At 38.4% G+C, this 21,977-nt stretch overlaps 1 protein-coding gene across 1 annotated transcript; it reads left to right on the plus strand.

Annotated features, from left to right (window-relative positions):
• The first annotated feature begins 43 nt into the window (after positions 1 to 43).
• wdr25 (WD repeat domain 25) lies at positions 44 to 21,211 on the plus strand. Its single transcript, XM_026152400.1, has 7 exons — positions 44 to 154; positions 839 to 1,551; positions 7,276 to 7,423; positions 15,619 to 15,749; positions 17,053 to 17,223; positions 17,649 to 17,789; positions 20,387 to 21,211. The coding sequence occupies exons 2-7, from the start codon at positions 853 to 855 to the stop codon at positions 20,606 to 20,608; spliced, it is 1,512 nt and encodes a 503-aa protein (XP_026008185.1). The 5' UTR covers positions 44 to 154; positions 839 to 852; the 3' UTR covers positions 20,609 to 21,211.
• The last annotated feature ends 766 nt before the right edge of the window (positions 21,212 to 21,977 follow it).

Below are 21,977 nucleotides of genomic sequence, written 5' to 3' on the forward strand. Positions count from 1 at the left end.
TTAAGTGAGCGTGTTATTTCAATTGGCAAACGGTAACAGTACTTTTATGCTGAAATGCTACATTTACTCGAATTGTTTTGCGGGATGCTGAACCTAAAGCATGACTGTATTCATGCTCTGTGCCGGAAAATGTGATTATTTCTGCAGAGTACAGGTACAATAATTAAGAATACAAACAACAATTAAATGGTAGCTTTCTGTGTTTATAGTCTCTGTTAAGTTTTCAAACATAGAGGCAAACGACCATAGTTAGCTACTTTTGCTATACTTGGTGGAAGGTACGACCAGTGCTTGTCATAGAGATGTTATTAATCCAAAATTTTTACGTCAAATACCTCCAATTAGCATTCATGCTAATTATACATGCGTGGCCGTGACCGTAACTGTACGCTATCCTAAGGTGGGAAGTTGACAAACCTGCCTTTTGCTGTCTCTGTTTTGGACAATCCAAGTGTGTAATCACCGTTAATTAACACGTAATGCTAACAGCTAGCTTTTAAAAAAGCATCGCATATGATTCCGAATCTCCCAAAACATCGCTTCATGTCCGTTTTTGTTATTAATAAAATGGTCAGCAACGTGTTTACATGAATAGTTTACCCCTAGTATCTTTAGCTGGTCTCTGGGGTATTATTTTAGAAATAGTCGGTAAAGCAAAACAAATGTTAAGATTTGTTGTTAAAATTCCAGGTTAAATTATTTTAAAACCAAAAGCTGCAGGTTTAAACCTTTAAAGAGTGACAAGCATGTTTACCACCTTTAGTTGCAGGAGTACATGTAGCCACTAGATGTCACCGTCGGGCCTCTAATGAAACAACTCATGCCTCTCTGTTTTCAGATTTTCATGTGAAGATGTCTTCATTAGTGGACTATGAAGATTCAGAGTCAGAGGATGACTCGCTGGATCAGAGAGTAGAAGGAGCAACAGATTCTGCTCAAACAGAAGAAAACCAAGACACTAATATTGTCAAGGTTATACCTTACCCTGGAAGATTTGTGTCTGACCAGACAGTGTGGGAATATCAACAAAATATGGCAGAAACAAGCAGGTCTTCACTCCATCCTCACTCCCAGCCACAGAGCTTTACTAACTCGAAAAGAAGATGTGGAGGTGCAGCAGATTTTAGAAATACTGAAACATCTTTGAATTTGCCTGATAGTCAGAGGGAGATGGCATCCCCGCAGGCTCTTCCATGCATGCCACAAAGTTTAGGCAATGCTGCAAACTTGGCAAAAAGACAGCAAACTGTCCCATCTGGTGTCAGACCGTATATCCCTAAGAGGAAGAGACTTGCCACTTCAGAAGGAGTGGAGCTAAAGCACCCAGCAGAGCAAGTCCTAGGGAATCAGGCCAGAGAAAGTCAGATTCTCTCAGATGTGTCAGCAAGACTGAAGCCATATCTTGCTCAAACGCCCAGCATGACAGGGATACCCAGGAGGCTTCTGATGAGCCTGGGAGGCCACCAGGGCCCAGTCAACACAGTGCAGTGGTGTCCTTTGCCCCATGTCAGCCATCTGTTGCTGTCTGCCTCCATAGACAAGACTTTCAAGGTAAAGAAAGCTACATTTGTTTTATAAATGATGTACAATAGTGAAGCTGTGGAAATACATCAGTAGTGCTATGCTTTAAATAATGTAGACCTGATGTGTTGTTTTCTTTTATTTAAACTGTCTCATACAATTAAATTAATCATTATATTTCCCCACTTATCTTTCTGTAACAGAATAGAATTTCAGTAGAAATAGAATAAAATATGCTATTTACTCTTGGGATGCTCCAGGTCCAGTTATAGCTAACTGCTTCATAAACATTGAAACGTAGAAACTATGCAGGGTTCAACATAACAAATAACCCTGCAGCCTGGGGCCATTAAAAAAGTATGTCGGTCAAGTTGATTGGCTAGCTGCTGACACATTTGGACCAGTAATGTTGTTTCCACCAATTGATTTACCTGTGAACTGGCTGAAATGGACCCTCACTGACGAGCGTTTTTTTCTTACCATCAATATGATCACATTAAAGAGGCAGTAAAGATCACAATCTGTGCGGATAGCTTACATGTGAGAAAGGTGACCTGCTCCTAACCACAGCTGCATTAAGAAGAAGCTAAAATTTATGCAGATAAACTGATATTTAAATTTGTCAGGGGAGCTGTGGCAGCCATCCACCATCTCTCTTTGAAGCAACAAAACCTGCGGCATGCAAGTGCTAATTCAGGCTTTGGTTATATATTTTTTTCTGATATGAATTTATAATCTGAAGACACAAATCTACTAATACATTATGCGATATGCTTATACATTCAGCTAGCAGTATATAAGTGAATCAATAATTGGCTTTTGTTTGTGGGCACCATAAAAAGTCTGATCTGCTGGTCTGTTGGCCCAGTGGAGAAAAATGCTATGTTGACAGGTTTCAGCTTTCATGTGGATATATATCACTCATCCAAAAACAGTTGTTTAATCTGCCACGAGGGTACTGTGTCCATACCTCTACAGCAGAACTTACCCAGCATGCAAGCTGAAGCTGCGAGCGCTAAGACGATACTTGCTTACCTGACATGTAGTGTAATTGGAAGAGATACAGTGTCTGTCCTGCTGCCTCAATTTATAAATATACAATGTACCACTTTCTTTAGAATCATATCTGTCACTGTGTGTTGAATATATGTCAGGGCCCATGGGCCCTGTCTCTCCTTCCCGATTTATCTCACTGTTTGTATTCTACCTCCCTCTCCTTTTCTCTGGTTCACACCAGGAAAACACTCCATCATTTCCCTGTTGTAAAGGTCAAGCAATGCAGCTAACTGCCTGCTATCGACTAAATATGTCTGTCCCATCATAAAATCAAATACTGCCCCAATATCCTGTGAGGATTTTGAATAATTAACGATTTAAATATGAATGACTATATTTGCATAATCTTACAAGTGCAGCGGTATGGTAGCCACCTCTTCTGGCACCTGGAAAGGGTTGTTTGGAACAGATGGTGGAGACTAGCAGAGGAAGGGAGGAGAAGACCCGTTTGTTTGTATGCATGGATTATCTCTTCTTCTCTCAGGCTGTCTAACCAGGCGTTTTCTGTGAAACCAGTAAATAGAAGAAGTTCTCATACTTATCGTCGAGGACTGTGACAGCATTTTGAAATGTGGAATTTCAGCATCAGACAATGAAATGAAATAAGTATTTCATTATATTAGATTTGTTGACAAATTCAGGTACTTCCAGGATAATTATTTTTTTTATAGTAATTTGATTTTTCTATGTAGAGAAGAAAAATCTTTTTCCCAAAAATATTTGAATTATATTAAATTAAATTACATTACATTTAATATAATTTTAAAAACTCAGTGAAAAGAAGAATGATCAATAAAAAAGTCAATATCTGTACTTAAAAAAATTCTAATAGGAAATTCAATTTTGCATAGCAACAAAACCGGAGCTTCCATTACTCCCATTTAAAAATAGGGTTATTTTATATTTAGATGTTTTATATTTTTTCAGTGCAACTGATACAAATATAGTAACTCTGTGGCTATCTAACTGTATCCTGTGTAACCACTTCTGTAATATACAGATTGATGGATTAAGATTCAGGTCTTTTCCAAAGCAGTTGGTGTGATGTGGTGGTGATGGTGCAGAGCTCCACTGCTCCATATAAAACCAAATCGTCTGAATTTCACAAAGTTCTGCAAAAATCTATGAATCAGTCAATCTTCAAAGAAATGTTTTTTATTTGGTAAAAGTATCTGTAGTTTGAGATAACTACAAGATGGTACTGATTATTTCACCGCTTATTACATATTTAATTGAATATTCTGTACTTAAGATTTCAATTGATCAGTAAAGAAAGTAGTTGTCAGGAGTTCATCGATTGATCTGGTAATCATTCGGTTTAGGGCTGTAACCTTTCCAGAGTTCCACTTTACGATTATCATATTAAAAAAATCTAATCAAAACATATATAGAAAAACAAAAAAAAAGTAATCACAATTATACAAAATTGATTAGTGTGATTAATCTGTATCTTTGTTTACTGTGTGTTGTCTTTTTTTTTTGGCAAATTCAACTCGAAATGCAAGTGAAACCACTGTTTACACAATCAGTGGCAACATGATCAAATGTGTATTTAAGATATAATATTGAGATTTCATTTTAAGTTAGCTCAGAGTGACATTAAGTTCCAATTTACTGTAAACCTTTTAACAACACAATTAATAGGAATTTGTTGGTATGCTCACAAAACACACCCAACAACACACAACACAGCACAAAACACAAGTATATGAAATCAACCTATAAAGTAGTGCAAGTGTATTAGGGGACGGGGGTGTAGCAGATCACAGCAGGGCACAGTACATACTGCCAAACAAAAAATGGTGTATTTTGTCTACAGACAACTTCAGATTAGAAGAACCTGCTTTTTTTATTTGGGAAGTGTTAACTGCCAGAGAAACAGTAACGCTCCCTGGGGTGTCCTGGTGTTGAAAGTAACAGGAAAACTGTTGAAAAAGACACGTTGTTCATGCAGTTTCTATTTTCTTATTGCACATTATTATTTATCTTTTATAGTCTTTTATGGCTTTCAGCACTTTGACCACAGCTATTGTTTACTAGTCTGGTTTAATTCAGAGGAAGGACATAATGAATGAAATCCTAACATTCACCTCTCTGTACTCAAGTTCCTTCACTGACATGCTTTTGGTTCCTGACTTGTGTTGTTCAGTCCTGTCTGTCAGACTATTATTATTATTATTATCCCAGCCGGTTTGGAGCTGATGTCACCATGGCTACAGCAGGTGTAAAGCAGCCGTTTTATGTTGATAACACGAATACCAATTTAGTTTTAATTACCAAGAGTCATTTAGGAAGCAGATTACCCCAATGAGTCATTTGCAGGGATCCGCTCTGCATGTCTGTTAAGTGGCCGGTGAAATTAAAGGGGATGCAAATAAACAAGCACTCGTTTTCAGTGATGCACAAGTCTCGCTCGGTATTGGATTAATGCAACTGTGTGCAATGAATTGTTTTGTTATGCTGTATATCATCGCTGCTGTCATTCACAGAGCTGAAGCTGTGGCCCTTTGTCAGACTTGTTATGTAGAAGTATGTTTGGTTTAATACTCTTCAGCTTTTTGGTCAGTTTATATTGTTATCAGTTGCTTTTCTCTTAGATTTCCATGCTACCTTCAGATGGCAGTGTTTCCTTAAGTGGAAGATCATTCAGAAAATAGGCTTATAGTGTTGTACAGTGAATGGGAGTAATTCCTAACAGATGCATCATGTCCATATTTAGTTTATTTCAATTAAAAACATGCCTCTGTTTCTCTCTCTCTCTGCTACTTTTCCCCCCACCCTGGAGGCATCTCTAGCATTCTGTTTGTCAGACTTCTGTCTGCTGGATTCAGATGTCGCTCTTCTCTGTCCATCTGTCTTCTTTGTGTCCTGTGGGAGCTGTGGTACACTACTTTTTACTGTGTTTCATGTGCTGCATAGAAGAGTCGTATTTAATAATGAAACACAGAGAGAAGCACAAAGGGATCTGCAGTGCTCCATAGATCTTAAAATTTCCTCTGTGGCCCTGGCAGTGCTTAGGAGCCCAAAAAATACTTCATCACCTCAGTGGGCACCAGTCCAGACCACCCACTGGATTTCAAGCTGGGCTTCAATGAGAACCTTTTTTCTTTCAGCATGTCTAGGAGAAAATCCTACTGGACCTTTTATGAAAGACATTTTATAATAGTGATTTTGCCAAGTGAACTTTTTGAAAGCCATCACTTTGACTGAAGACATCACTTGAGCAGTGTGGGTAATTACCACCTCCTTTATTTACACGCCACATTTTCACCATGATATCGTATTTCAAACCCGCAAGGTGTCACGGTGTGTAGTCATGACCACCATGACAAACAGGAGGCAGCTGGGAGCTTTTCTCTCCTGCTCTGTTTTTTATCAGAGTAAACTCTGAGAATACCAACACATTAAAGCCATTACAGCCCAGTGGGAATTGATTTATAGGCCCACTCAGAGGTAATTAGTTTGATTAATTCATTAGAAAGGCTGTTTCTCCCTTAAAATCCTACAGACAGACCCAATTTCTATGGATGTTTTTCCTAGTTTTTCCAGCTGATCATTTCATTTCATTACAATGGAAGAGAGGTGAAAGTGGCCTATATTAAATCTTTCTCAGGTTTGCGGAGACTTCACACAGAAAAAGAGTTTGAGTTCCAAAGGACACAGCACAGGCACACACAGAATATTTTAGGTTTGTAAAATTTGTCCAAACCTGCTGCTTTTGATTTTCATCAAGCTGCTTTAAAGCTTCGTCCAATTCAGACAAAAGTCAAACAAGTACAGTCAGTTAAAAAAGAAAAAAGAAACACTTGAGCATTGATGTACATATACCATAAACCCATGCTACATGTATTCCATGTATCCATTTGTAGTTATGCGCTCACAGTTCCATACTTATTTAATATTTGTTATATATATATACACACACACACATAAAAAAGAAAAGTAAAAAAACAACTTTTGGCTTATTTTATCATTTTCAATAACAGTAATAAAAATTTTCACCTTCACTTGGGGGCCCAAAAAATGAAAACAAATAAAGTTGTCTTCTGTATGAATATCCTTTTCCAGAGTGCAGTGATACTTCCAAAGCATTTGACTTATTTGATATTCAATAGTTTTTTTTATAGCTTTACAGTATATGTGCACATTTCCCCCTTCGTGGTAGTGATGGCATTCAAGTATTTGACTTCCACATTATTATTACTATTAAACTTAACTAATAGATTTTATTGTCACATAATACATAGCTTGGTTTTGAATTTCATAACTGAGCTAAACCGCTCTAGAATGATACACTGACAGGAAGTTAACTGAATATTTGTATAAACTTTTCTTTGAATGTCAATTTGATCCAATGACCTAGGCTTCCATCTCTTTGATGTGGAGGGAAAGCACTGCATGCCAAAACCTCTGATGTATTTCCTTGTTCTTTATGTCATCAGATCGCGTAAAAGATCCAGGGTTCTTTTGTGTATCTGTATATATGTGATCATTTAAAACAACCCCTTAAGACCAAGCACAACCTACTGATTATGGATTTTGAACTCTTAGAAATTCATGCAGTCAGTTCTTGGCCTTTGAGTCTTTATTCCTGGAATGTCTTAATCTTGTGCACAGTCAGTGAAAAAACAACAAAAAAGACTGCAGTCTGGATAAGTTTGTGAGTTTGGCGTGAATTGATGTGCCCATGTCTGGCAGGTGTGGGATGCAGCAGAGAGCGGGCGATGCCTCAGGGTTTACACCTGCCATTCGGGAGCTGTGCGCAACGCCTGTTGGACCCCCTGCGGGCGACACTTTCTCACTGGCTCATTTGACAACACGACTGTGATCACTGATGTGGAGACGGGTGAGCAGCAGCAGCATTTCTTTCTGTAGTTCTGAAGAACCAAATGTCAAATAACAAACCACTGGCTTTACTTTTTCAAGTATATCACTGTGATTTTTCCCCTGAACCAAACTCAACACGACATATAATTTTGGATGTTCCCATACACAGGCAGAACGACTGTGGTGTGTATATTACATTTACTTAATTGGCTTGAAGTATGAACCTTTGTTTGATTAGATATTTTTCTCCAACCACGTTGCTGATGTTGTGGGACAACAAAACGCCTGTGCAATTTCACTTCATGCACATTTATTGTTTCTCAAACTCTGATTTAAAGTCAGTGTAGTAATTTATGTGTGGAGTAAATTTAAATTGCCTTGAGCCTCCAGAATCTGTAATGAGCTCATTGTATGAATTGCAGAGCTACTTCTCTCTCTGTCTCTGACTCTCTCTCTATAGTCGTGACTCATTTCACGGACAACCTTTGAAATCTGAATTCCTCGAGCAAATGTCTCTGCAAAGATGTCTCCAAGCACAGCCAAGAAATGCTGCTTTCTTGCCTTTTAATATCAAAATAAAATAGCAGGTATTTTGTTTTAATGCCCAATTTATGCTTTAGCGGGAAATCTACGTCATAACTTAGACGTAACCACAAACCCCTCTGAACTCTACAACATAACCTGACCTGCACACCCTCAGAAATGCAACTACATGTTGGTTAGTGCTGCTGATAACTATTGTGGTGTACCAAAATCCACTTGGATTTAGGCACTCCAATTCATGTCAGCTCATTAAGTTACACATTTGGAACTTGAACACAGAATTTGGCTGGTGGTTGGTGGTTCGATCCCTGGCTGCGCCATCTGCATGCCTTGGGCAAGACACTAACCCTTAAGTTGCGATGCATCCATCGGACTTGAGTGCTATGGTATAGTAGAAGTGATACATATTACTAACAAAGTTGTGAATAATTTGCAAGAATAATACATTTACTTTAGTTAGTTTCCTGCAAATCAGCCTAAAAATCTACAGTGGGACTACATTCTCTGGCCACTACATTCTCTGGTATACCTGTTCAATGGTCTTTAACAAAATACATAATCAGCAAATTACATTGCAGTGCATTTAAGCATGTAAACAGCAAGATGACATGCTGAAATCTAAATTGAACATCATGCTGCTCTGAGCATTTTAGAAATGGCTGATCTACTGAGATTCTCCCACACAGCCATCTCTACAGGTTACAGAGAATGATCCAAAAAGAAAATAACCAGTAAGCCGCAGGTTGAAAATGCTTTGTTGATGCCAGAGTTCAGATGAGAATGGCCAAACTGCTTTGTGATTTTTTTGCACTTTGAGCCACTTTGTAGTAATTGAACATCAGTTAGGCGCCACAGTCTGCCTGAGTACTTGTGATCACAGTGTACCCATTTTCTGATAATGATATTGTGCCATGTCACAAAGCTCAAATCATCGGAAACTATTTTCTTGAGCGTAACTGCAAGGTCATTGTACTCAAATAGCCTCCGTGGTCGCCTGATCTCAATCCAACAGAGCACCTTTGTTATGTGGTGGAATGGGAGATTCACATCATGGATATGTCAGCAGTTTGACACTATCTTGTCAGGATGAACCAAAATCCCTGAGGACTGTTTCCAGCACCTTGCTCAATCTATGCCATGAAGAATTCATGCAGTTCAGCAAAGTTTACCTAATAAAGTAGACGTGAGTGTATATTGAATGCCTGTAGACTGTTTCATTCAGGTGGGAGGCAGATGTCTTAAATGAAAATCTAAAATAGAAGTCTATCTGTCTATCTTTTTATCTATCAATACAAGCATGGCAGTAAAGATGATAGTAAGTCATATATACAGTCTGCCACAGTAAGACTGCTTATTGAGCAATAAGAATAGTTACCATGAATGTTCTCAAATTCCTTGTATCTGAACAGAGAGAGAGAGAAAATTTCTTTGAAGCCCCCATGGCATCTGCATCCCTAGGGTCAACACATGGCAAATGATGACTTGCTGCCATTTTCACTTCCCCTCTAAGCTTGTCTGTCAATACTGTCAATAAAGCCTACGGATAATAGCTTGGGCAGCCCATTAAACACACAGACAGCTCCAGGAAGTGGATCAATAATGGATACATCACCACAGGAGCAGCTACCATGACCTTATACGGCAGGGGTGCCCAATCCCGGTCCTCGAGAGTTACCGTCCTGCAGCTTTTAGATGCATCCTTGTTCCCACACACCTGAATCAAATGAATGGCTTGTTATCAGGCCTTTGCCAAACATGATGGCATGCTGAAGAGGTAATCAAACCATTTGATTCAGCTGTGTTGGAGTAGGGATGCATCTAAAAGCTGCAGGATAGTAGCTCTCGAGGACTGGGATTGGGCAGCCCTGTTATACGGGATCGTCTCTAACCAAAACCATAAACAAACAAATGCTTTTGGTCATATGCAGCCAATAGCTTGATTGATCTTCATCCTTAAAATTGATATTTTAAGGATGAAGATCTGCATGAGAGCGCAATAAGGCTGCATTTCTATTGCAGCGTGTGATGAAGAAAATTCAATTTAGCTGAATATTAATGTGGGAGTTGGGAATTCCAGACCAGTTTCTGCACTACAGATGTGGTGGAGCTCAGACCAAGTCACGAACACTTTAAAGAAAATCATATTCTTGCAGTGAAAAGAGCACATGGAATAAGCTACATGCATAATTTCCCTCATAATATGTTAAACAGATTCCAACATGCATGGGGTTTGAGTTCTCTTCACATCAAATGCTTTTCTGAAATATATGGCACTCACAACTCACCGAGGTTTTAGCTTAGTTATTCTACCAGCACCCCCCTCACCATTCATGCAGCCTATATATCAATACTAGACTGGATGATGGGATACTCAGAAAGCTTGAGTGTTTGTGATGGCAGACTCTAATCATGATAAATGTGATCTTTATGCTCTTCACGGTAATGCAGATCCTCTTAGCTGTAACAGGAAAAGCAGTTGGAGCTTTTGTGTTCAATTGAGCTCTCTTTGCAGAGGTATACTCGTCCTTGAATAAACAGCGAGAGTCTTCATGGACATCTGACTCATCATTTCACCACTGCATATCTACCCTCAGTGCTGCACTAATCATTATGTTTGCGAAGAAAAGTAATTTCCTATGCCTGTGTGTTCAGAATAGTATGTGGACCCATTTTTCCTTGCAAACCTTTGCAGTTGTTTCTGTGTCCAGTTTAATTTGTAGAACCTTATACCCACTCCCAGCGGTCCAAGGGAAGCTGTCACAGCTGAATAGCAATAGCTTGGGGTGAAAACGATATAGGGAAGGCGAGTAGGTTAAGTGGCATAATGCTAAAAGAGAAACTGAGGAGAGGAATGTAAGATAAAGAGGACTTTTTAAAGTCAGAGAGGCTGAATAGTGGAATAAATTAATTAAGTATGGATGGCATTAGTGTGAAGCCCCAGCTTTTTTTACACACTCTAACGACCGTCTTCAGAAAAGCTGATCGTCTGATGACGGTGATGTAAAATATGTTCACCTATTTACATTCTCCCACAAGTTGATGTGTCATTTCATGCAAGAAAAAAGAAACAAAATTAGATCAGAGAAAAGCAATAATACACAATAGTTGTCTCTTGTAGTGACTTCCAGCTCAGTTTAGGTTTGCATTACCTTATTTGATAAACCCAGGTGAAAGGTTCAGTAATAGGTTGGTTGTGAGATGGAGTTTCACATTAGTGCCACGGGCAGGCTTTTTTTTTTTTGTTCCAGACTGAATTACAAGGCCAATAGTGCAAAACTAAATTATTGAGTCACACTGGGGATTGGAGTCTGGGGGTCATGCAACAGAAAATCTTTCTGGTTTTCAAAACACAGCTTAGATGCTGAAATTTCTTCTCCGGCCATGCAATCCATGTAACCCACACTGTCACGCTGGGTACATTTGAAAAAGTTAGATCAATGAATAAATGCACATTTTCATAAATAAGGAAAGAAAGGGACGAAGTAGTAGCTTGCACACGGGTTAACAAAAAGTCAGATTTTGTAGTCAGTGCTCTTATTTCTTTCATCATATATAAATAAATAGAGAGGCTTTTACAATATTACAGTATAAAAAAAGATCTTTCAGCATTCTTTCACACATTTTTATTCCACTGGAATATTTTCTTCAACATATTCAGTTCATTAGACTTCATTTGCACGTACCAAGAATTAACCACCACCATATTACTGTATAATCACAGGAGCCTCAAGCGTTGCACACCAAGAGGCAACGAATGCAAAAGCACACATCCGCAGTATTATTTCCTCTAAATGCCACCAGTATTTTGACCTACTTTGAAAGCTTCATTTTAGAGTAGCAACCTACTAGGTCAACACAGGCTTTATATAGTCCCCCCCCCCAAAGAAAATAAAACAAAAGAGCTTTCCTTCAAAAGACAAAGGATAAAGCCCACATCACAGCATTTCTAACTTACATTAACGCCCATGCACTAGTCAAGAAAAGTGAAGGACTTGGAGGCTTTGTATGAGCTTCCGTGGTGATGGCATTCAAAAGCAGCCAACACGGAGAGGGGAGCATTCCCAGCAATTCAGTGTGCAGTATTTTGCAGTTGCTCAATACTTCATTTCTTTCTATTATTGAGCTTCTTTCCTGCTATTCGAGATGATTTGCTTTGACCTACAGCGTTTAGTCATTTAACTTGTCACCAACATAACCTGACAGCTAAAAAAGAGAGGATAAAGCAAAGACATAGTATTAATTAAAAACAAGATCACAGAAACATATCCAGAGTTAAAATATCAAGGGAAAGATTGTTTCAAGCTGTTTCAAGGCCCATTAAGAAAAATAAGGATTATTTTGACCTGAAAAGCAGTGTAGGTAGAAAAAAGGTGGTGCAGAGAGTAAGCATAGTATGTCAGCTATGACATGAAATTTGTGAGAACAGTTTTTCCTACTTTCATTTAAACACTAGGTTTAAGTTTTGTTTTTGTCATTACTTCCAGTACTACGTCACAATGATTAACTAAGCAGTGGCTCACTTTAGCTTAAAGCCGTCTTGGTTAATGAAAGCTACTATGCAGTGTTGAAGGAAGTACATTAATTTTTTAAAATTAGGATTAAATTAATAAATCATGCACAGTTATTTAAGGATTTTGCTACCTTTTCTATCAAGTCCTAGGGTATGGTTGAAATGAAAAATATAAAAATAAAACAGTCAAAAATACCGCTTATTAAGTCTACATCCAAAGCATTTTTTCGGATGTGGCGTGTCAGACTGAATAATGTGTTTCCTAACCTCTGCACAAGTGCAAAGACAGCACCCATAATGAGGCAGACTCGCTGCTACTCTCTGCTCTGAAGGGCTCATCCCTGCTATCCCAGTCATCCCTAATGTCCTCTGCTCCAAGTCATCCACTGTTTGTCAGCACTACAGCACAATCACAGTTCTTTCAACAGAATAAACTATTGTGAGGGAGGGACAGATCACTGCTGTCCTCACGTATCTCCTCTCGCATGCCAGCTAATTAATCTTGCTTAATTAAAACATGATGAGGAGAATGTTTTCTCATTGTCTTGCTAAACACGAGTTTAAATCTCGATGACAGATCTTCTGAATATCGCTGTTGGTAAGCCAATTAAGCAGGAAGTATGAGCCTGATGAAACTGCCTGTTAAAACTTTGGATCAGACCAGTGCAGTCGTGAGTGAGTGAACTAGTCCCCCATTAAAAGGAGAGAAGGTCCATTTTTGGTGCAGTTTATTAGCTGTGAATCATTCCCCACTTCTAAAAAGTCTTGGTGGGAATATTGTGGAACAAGTCTATAATGAAGTATGTTTTTGTTGTGGGCTAACTGTCTAAGACTGTTTTAGATGTGGCCTTTGTTGTTTGTTCGATGAATTAATGAGAAGCCATTGAGCCCTGAGGTGCTCCACTTTGCATAGCCTTTGACAGAGTTGCTGGCTCATAGTCTTGTTTCATCGTTTTCCCAGGAAACTAATTTTTGGTTGCACCCTGTCAGGCTTAATTATATTTTAGCCCTTCGGTGTTTTTGTTTTATGTTTAAGTATGACATTTTTTAATTGACTGAGATAAAGCAGCCTCTAGCCAAAACAGTACTTTATACTCTGGTTTCTTTTCTCCACATCACATCTTTGTCAGTTTTATCTTTTTGTCTCGAGTGATGCTTAAATCCTCTAAGAAACTCATGTGTACAATGCCGCTGTCTGGAAATAGAGAGATAAAACTATCACTTAGGAAAGTTGTGCACTTTTGCAATATTTTCGATCGGTAGAAACTAGCAAGATTTTGTACTGAACACAAGAGTGCAGGTTGGCTGAAAATGAGCAAACAGTGCTGCAAGAAATAAACAGCTTGCATGGTACAGCACACTTATTTACATTTGATATTTACAACAACAAAAAAGTGTGCTATCCTGAGGATTAGCACTGCTCTTCAGCAGACAGAAATGATGCTACATTCACAATATTCAGGTCACATGGACAGAGTCTAGACACAGTGGAAGGATACACTGTAAACAACTTTCTTTATAAACAGGCTGTATATAAAAGACAGACTAAGTCTCCATGTCTAGATGTAAACGATATAGAAAAGCCTTGAAGGTGGATTCTTTCTAATGGTGAGTAGTTAACAGAAGTAATCTGACTTTATGGAAGTTTGTGAGAAAATGATCCCACTGCTCACTAGATTTATGATCTTAGTAAAAAACTTGAGTTTATGGTCTCAATTGGTAATTTTAAGTCTTGCTTAATGCAACATGATGTTCATGTTGTAAGTTAGGTTCTAATTCAGAGTAAACTATAGAGCAGGGTATAATTTAGGCATGCCTACCCTGTGATTGAAAAAAGGCTCCTGCTCGTGACACTAGGTTTCAATGCAAAAACCAGATCTGGAGCCTTCAAACCAGGAATCCACTAATCAATGGGGGACATCTTGTTGGCTTAGTCCATCTTTAATTTTAAAATATATGAACTCTACACATCTGTACAAGTATTTACATGTGGCAGCAAGCATATCTAAAATTAAAGTACATACATAGCATGTGTAACTTTTGACAGTGTGAAGTGATGAGGAAGGCTTATAGGATTTCCACAACCACCAAGCTTATCATCTTCAATTTCTGCATTTATTCTCATTTATTTAGAATGTTTCTTTAATCAGTCTTTGATTGTAGTTGTCATTTATTTTTACTAAATCTGTGTGTTACATTTATATCATGAAAGCAACTGAAATCTTTAGGATCCCATTATAAAGTAACAGAAATCGAAAACATTTTCTGAAAAATGCATTATCATAATTGGGCAGTTCTGACCATAATACATTTTTGTTAAGCAGTGGTAACAGGAAGATTCTTGGTTAAGGAGAATTAGGGAACACACTCTCCACGCTCTTGTGTGAGTTCGTATTAAACTTGTCCCTGCCTGGAAATCTTTTCTTTCCTTTACTCTTCCATCATTCCCCTGGCCCTACATTACACGCAGAGTTTAATGCTCACAAATGTAATGCATGTGTCAATGGAACTGAAACTGGATCCCCAAAATGTGCTCAATTAATAAACCAAAGAGAAGTATCTGGAAATGTTGCATGTGTGGGGTAATGCAGCTAAAATGTATGCTGGCTGTGTTTAGTTTGGCTTTGACAGCTGAGAAAGAAAATTCCTGCCATTTACCTTAATTCATATAGTCTCTTTATTTTTTGCTTGTTTTGGGACAATCAAGCAGAAAGTAAATAGTCTGTATTTACTCAGATTTATTGTTGAGCCTTTATTTATGTGTGTTTTTGATACCAGATTAATGATTAGTGATTAATCGTCCAGCCATCTTCTCAGTTTATCAGTGGATCTTTATGTCTGTGACATTTTAATGATAATGAATCAATTAAGCAATAATTCAGCAATTTTCAGTTTTTAGTTGAAGTGCTGATCTTGACATTTATAAATGTGGACGCAGTAAAGAACAGTAAAGTAGAAAAATAACAATATAACAATAACTATAATGATTAATTCAGTTAAAGAAATGTAGTTTATAATCAATCTTGACAAACCTGACACTTCTGCATTCACAAATTAGCAGCATGATGTTGTAAAGTATTCATAGTAAACATACACACACATACACAAACACAAGATTTCTGTCATGTCTTTTTAAAATCAGTCTTTTTTTTCTTTTGTAGGGCAGCCAACAGTGAAAGTGGACAACGAGTTTAAGGTGATGTGTGCGGCCGTGCATCCCAGCAACCCGGAGGTTTTCCTGTGTGGAGGTTACAGTTCAGCAGTCAAGGCGTGGGACTCTCGCAGCTGCAAGGTCAAATTTATTACCCTCCTTACAGTAGATTTATCATTTTAATTTTCTGTGGGGTTTTTTACCTTCAGAAATCTAAATGAATACAGTTCAAACACATCCTCTTTGTTCAATGCTGCTACACGCTCGGTTTCACATGAGTACAAACATACGAGTCTATATTTCACTTTGTGCAATGACCCTCTAGATAATGCTTCAGCATGCATAGGGAGAATGCAGGTTATATCACTAATTGTTCAAAGCAAATTTTAATTTAATCCTGGCTGCATAAATTATTCCTGTGAAGCTGCAACCTAATATTGCTATTAAGCTTAATGGACTGTTTTATATGATAATCCTATTCACTTCTTCAGAATGTGAATGCTCACATGAATGTTCACTTGGCGAACTGAATCGTTCCCCTGCATGGTTAGACTTAATGCACTGAAGATGTTTCTGCTAGCAGGTGTTAGTATGAGTTGTGGACAGAGAGCAATCCTTAGAAAATATGTTGTTAAGGCTGTATGGTTATGGCTGCCTGTGACTCTTAACAGTTAGCTGTTCCATTCAGGATCAAATTACCCATATTCGATAAAAAATTCAAGTCAGCCACCTATGTCATAATTTTGCTGATATCCAAATGGATTCAAGAAGCAGAAAGGATTTGTGAGACTGATCTGCCACATTATGTTACAGGCCACTCAATCAGCCAATTAAATCTTTATTTTGAACATAAAAGCGCCAAATAATATATCACATTGGAAAAAAAGTTGACTATTTCCCATTTAAAAATGAGCAGGAGGAAGCAAATGCTAATTAATTCATATCCCTATCTAGCTCATACACATATGCTATAATAAAAAAAAAAAAAAAAAAAAAAATATATATATATATATATATATATATATATATATATATATATATATATATATATATATATATATATATATATATATATATATATAGCCAAATATAAAGTTAGAGGATGCTTTAAGCAGCAGGTAAAGGGTTAAAGGTTAAATTCTCAGTGCAGGGGAGCCGGTAGCCATCCACTGTGTAGCTTTTTAAAAATTTTTATTAATCATCAATAAATTGATACTTCAGGGTGTGCTTTATTGCAGATTGAAACCACAACATATATGTTCTCCATTGCTGGGCACTCTGTCATCATTTGACAGCAAGTCTTTACAGCTCAAGGACACGTGGAGCTGTTATCTTGCCTTTCCCCCTTAATGACAGAGGTCTAGATGTTCCTCTCCCCTGTTTATTTCTCTTCTTGGCTGAGTGCTTCTACGGGTCATCCGTGTATATGTATGTGTGTTACCAGGTGGTGAAAGTTTACCAAGCCGGCATCCAGCAGACCTTGGACATAGTCTTTCTGAGAGGCGGTGTGACTTTTATAACAAGCTCTGACTGCGTGAGCAGAGACTCTGCAGACCGCACCCTCATTGCCTGGGACTATGAGACCACAGCCAAAGTCTCCAACCAAATCTACCATGTAAGATATCTAAAGAAAAAAAAGTAGGTCTAATTACATGAGGTTTGGCTGGTATATGAAATTAAATTTATAATCTTAAGAGACTCATTTTTATTTTAACAGTTAAATTAAGTTAAAAAAATTGTTTAATAATTGTTTAATAACCTTTCTGCTTTTTTATACAGGATAACAGGATAATTCTGAACAGTTTTGAGTGTATATTCTCTTTACTCATCGGAATAGATTGAAAATGATGGTCAAAATAAAAAATATTACTACATATACACAGTGGATTGATCATAAACCTTTATACCATTGTACAAGCTTTTTTTTTAATCATTAATACACTAGTTAACATGGAGCTGACTTCACTATAAGTAGTAACAAGAAAAGGTCAAATAGTGAATTAATTTCCCTTCTCATTCTTCTTTTCATTTGGCCACCAGGAGCGTTACACGTGCCCGGGCCTGGCTCTCCACCCGCTGGAAGACTCCTTTGTTGCCCAGACCAATGGGAACTACATAGCAGTGTTCTCCTCCCAGCAGCCGTATAGAATGAACAAAAGGCGGCGGTTCGAAGGACACAAGGTCAGTATCGACTGGGGGTTACGCAGGCGTAATCCATACTGAATAGCACTGCAGTCAGATGTACACAGACACACACACACACAGAAATACAACTTCAGCAACATCCCACCCCACACAGCTTTAATTGCAACCTACATGCTTCATTGTCTTTACCAAGATTCATAGCAGTGTTTCCTCCCAAAAAAACAAACCCACCAAATACAATACAACAGTTCCACTGAGGGAGGCAACAGGAGCAGCATATGGCAGCACATTTGAAATATCACTGAAAAATGCAGCACTGCTAGTGTGGCATTTGGACTGTTGTTTACAATAATTGACAGGAAACAAATGGGTATCGCACATTCCAGGTCCATTTTTGCTTTTCTCTTTCTGGTACAGCGCTAAAAATCAACAAAAAAGAAACAACGTGGCAGAAAAGACCAATAAGACAGATGTTTCTTATAATTACCTTATAATAACCTTTGCGTTATTGTGATTATATTACTGAAAGCATTGGTAATTAGCCAGTTGCTAATTAGTTGCTATGATGACTAAAACACAGACATATCTATAATTTTTCTGCTCCTCCTACCATATTGGTAGGACACAATGATCACTTAATGGGTCTTCACCCAAATGGTGCACAAGGTTAAGCTCACGTTTGTTGTTTTACAGCCAATAGCCTGTGAATTTTGATGGATTGTGAGCCAGTTGTGCTACTACATCATTGATGACAAGGTTTTAATGCAGTCTTAACAGAAGCATTACATACTCTAACAAGAAGTTTAATACAATGAGCATGAACTGTAGTAACCCATTATTTTCCACAGGTGCAGTCTATAATTTGAAACCACTTGTTATGTAAAAATATGCACACTTGAGTCTTGGCTTTGTGCCATAAGAAATAACCAGTTGTATTACAGTAAAGTTTAGATGAAGAAGTAATGAGCTTTTATTCAGCTTAAAACACAAAGTCCAAAATTGACCAAAAAAAATACACAAAGCAGGGGTCTAGGAATCATCCAATGCAGAAAACAACAGCAGGATCTCACAAAAACACGGGGCAGAGACAGGACTATTTATAGAACAAGGACTATTTGGGGATTGGAAACAGGAGGGAAATGAGAGACAGGTGAAAGTAATCAAGCCAATCGGACAGAGTGGAAGTGAAGTCCAAAAAGTGACACGAAAGAAACGGAGCTATCGCAGCAAATCAACAGCCCTAAAATGCCTGCTGAACATGAATACAGGATTCAAACTAAACAAGGGAACACTGTAGGACATAAGCATAAAGAAAGAAAGATAGGACAAAGGAAGGAAGGACAATAAACTAGAAGTAGGGACTCAAGCTAAATAAAGTATAATGACTGAAAACTAAGGCAACTTAGCAGGGATCGGTAATGCATAAAAGGGGAATATGGTGCTTCCAGATAGTTCTTCAACATTTAGCCTATTTCCAGATTGGATTAAATTCATATTCACCTCAAAATTCTACAATTACCCCATAATGTCAAAGTGAAAAATAATTGCTTGAAATTATTGCATATTTAAAAAAAATAAATGGTAAATGGTAAATGGCCTGTACTTATATAGCGCTTTTCTAGTCCCTAAGGACCCCAAAGCGCTTTACACAACCTGTCATCCACCCATTCACGCACACATTCACACACTGGTGATGGCAAGCTACATTGTAGCCACAGCCACCCTGGGGCGCACTGACAGAGGCGAGGCTGCCGAACACTGGCGCCACCGGGCCCTCTGACCACCACCAGTAGGCAACGGGTGAAGTGTCTTGCCCAAGGACACAACGACCGAGACTGTCCGAGCCGGGGCTCGAACCGGCAACCTTCCGATTACAAGGTGAACTCCCAACTCTTGAGCCACGATCGCCACAAATAAAAATATAACATGTACATGAAAACAAAAATTGAGCTCAGGTGGGTTCCGTGTCCACTGATTATCTGTCAGATTTTTCTACAACTTCACTGGAGTCCACATATGGTAAAGTCAATTGATTGTTACTGTGGGGTATTATTGTTCGTCGCATTTCAACAAGGGTTTAACATGAAAAACTGTGGAACACATCTAGCGCTGCGAATGCTTTCTGTTTATTCCACGGCACCTGATGAGATTTATATTTCTGGGGGTTCTTTATGCAAAGTGACGACCTAAAGTGGGTTGGTGTGGATACAGACTTGCGTTTCATTCAAAATTTAAACAAGAAAATCACTAAGTAAGAAGATGAGCCCAACTTAAACATTAAAAGGTTAGAGTGTTATTCTGCTTCCTTCTGTAATCCTTTGTCAGTCAAGACTACACTTAAACTGTCTACACAAATCAAGAGTTGCCTCTGCAGTGTTTGTAGGTATAAATCAACAGTATGCAGACACCATCAGGGGGCCTGCACTCTGTCTGTAGATTTGTCCTCCCCTGGGACTTTCCCCAGTTATTTGTGACATTAAATGTAGGCAGGTAAAGGAGGATGAGAGCTGTTCTTTGATTTCCCTGTAACAATTGCTTTTTGTTCTGAAGGTTGAGCCAACACGATTCTGATTAGTTCTCTAAAATCTCCTCTGAGCCGCTATAAATGGATTGTAACATGTTTTTTGTTCTAGGTGGAGGGATATGCAATAAAGTGTGGCTTTTCTCTGGATGGAACTATCCTGGCCTCAGGGAGCTCCACTGGCTCCGCTCACTTCTATGATTATCACACAGCTCATATGCTTCACACCCTCCGTGCCCATAGCCAGCCCTGCCTTTGTGTGTCTCAGCATCCCGTCTTACCTACGACTGTGGCTACTTGTGACTGGGGCGGTGAGATCAAGGTCTGGCACTGACAACCAACTATGAACAAAGAGATTATAAACTTAAAACGTAGCTGGTTGGCCATGAGATGGAAGACTGTATTAAACAGAAACGTCATGTGCACATTTATCTTCAAGACTATAGCTTTCATAATCTCTTGGCAAAAGATAAGAAGAACTTGGCAAAAAATGCTGAAAGTCAGCAAATCTACTATCTACTGATTCATTTGGAAAACATTTTTTTACACTGACTATCTTGCAAAGCTTTCACATCATAATAAAAAAACTAACTCGATTTCAGTCGCTATGGTGTCATCTCACTTTAAGCGTTTTATTCATATTTGTCCCATCTGTTCACATCCTGTAATCTTGGTGGTTGAAATGAAAACAGTTGAAGTTACACTGTATGAGATCAAAGGAAGCTTCTTTACAGTTAAGAGTTCAAAGAGTGAACTATTGTTATGGGTTTTATCTAAAGTGGAAAAGTAGTCTAGCTGCACATATGCCCACAAAAACACCCCAGTGCTTTTATAGTCCTGCCTTTCACCCCAAATACAGCAGGGGATTTCATCATCACCGTAGTCTTTAAGGTTTTGTCAAAATAAAAATAAAAACATCTCTCCGGGTGGTTTTTAATCAGAAGTGTTTTTCATTCCACATTCTGCATACACATCACTTTTCTTATTCCCTTTTCTTCTCTCTGGCTCTGATATGACATTTCCTTTCACACTGCATCAAAGAAAGACAACCAGAGAACTAAAAAAATATGCCATCATCTGTCAAAGCATTGCCAAGTTCTCCCAGAGTCCTGCCAGTCAACAGCAGAGCATTGAAGTGCAGAAGCTTGTGATCTTTATTCAGTATATATAGTAGAAACATCCTTATCCTTGTTTATAGGGAAAAATCTAATGTGTAAATAGTTTCCCCTGTTTTGTAACGCCTATGCTTATTTTACCTCAGTTGATGATACAGAAAGCATCATCGTAGTTGTCTTTAAAAGGCCCCTAAATGATTTTTAAAGCAGTTTTTTTAATTAATCTGCATCTACATACATAGTCCACCGTAAGAATAAGAAGAAAGAATGCCATCCTGTGGAAAAACATACTGTTCCCTTACTACTTCCATAGGAAATAAAGTAGAAGCCAGGTGCTGTTAATCAGATGAGTTAATGATCAGGAAGTGCGACCACCTCAGTAAAAGCCCAAGAGCTACTACTAAAAGTGACGTGGCAGCATGACGTCTGGCACAATGCTCTCTATAAAGATGGGACCAAAGTGGAGAAGTTTGGCTATAATGCAGAGCGCCATGTTTGGTGAAAACTAAAGAAAGCATATCAGCATGGTGGTGGAGGCGTAATGATTTGGGCTCGCTTTGCAGCCACTGGACCTGAGGAGCTTACAGT

This window comes from Astatotilapia calliptera, chromosome 19 (genome assembly GCF_900246225.1).
Source record: "Astatotilapia calliptera chromosome 19, fAstCal1.2, whole genome shotgun sequence".
NCBI classification, from domain to species: Eukaryota; Metazoa; Chordata; class Actinopteri; order Cichliformes; family Cichlidae; genus Astatotilapia; species Astatotilapia calliptera.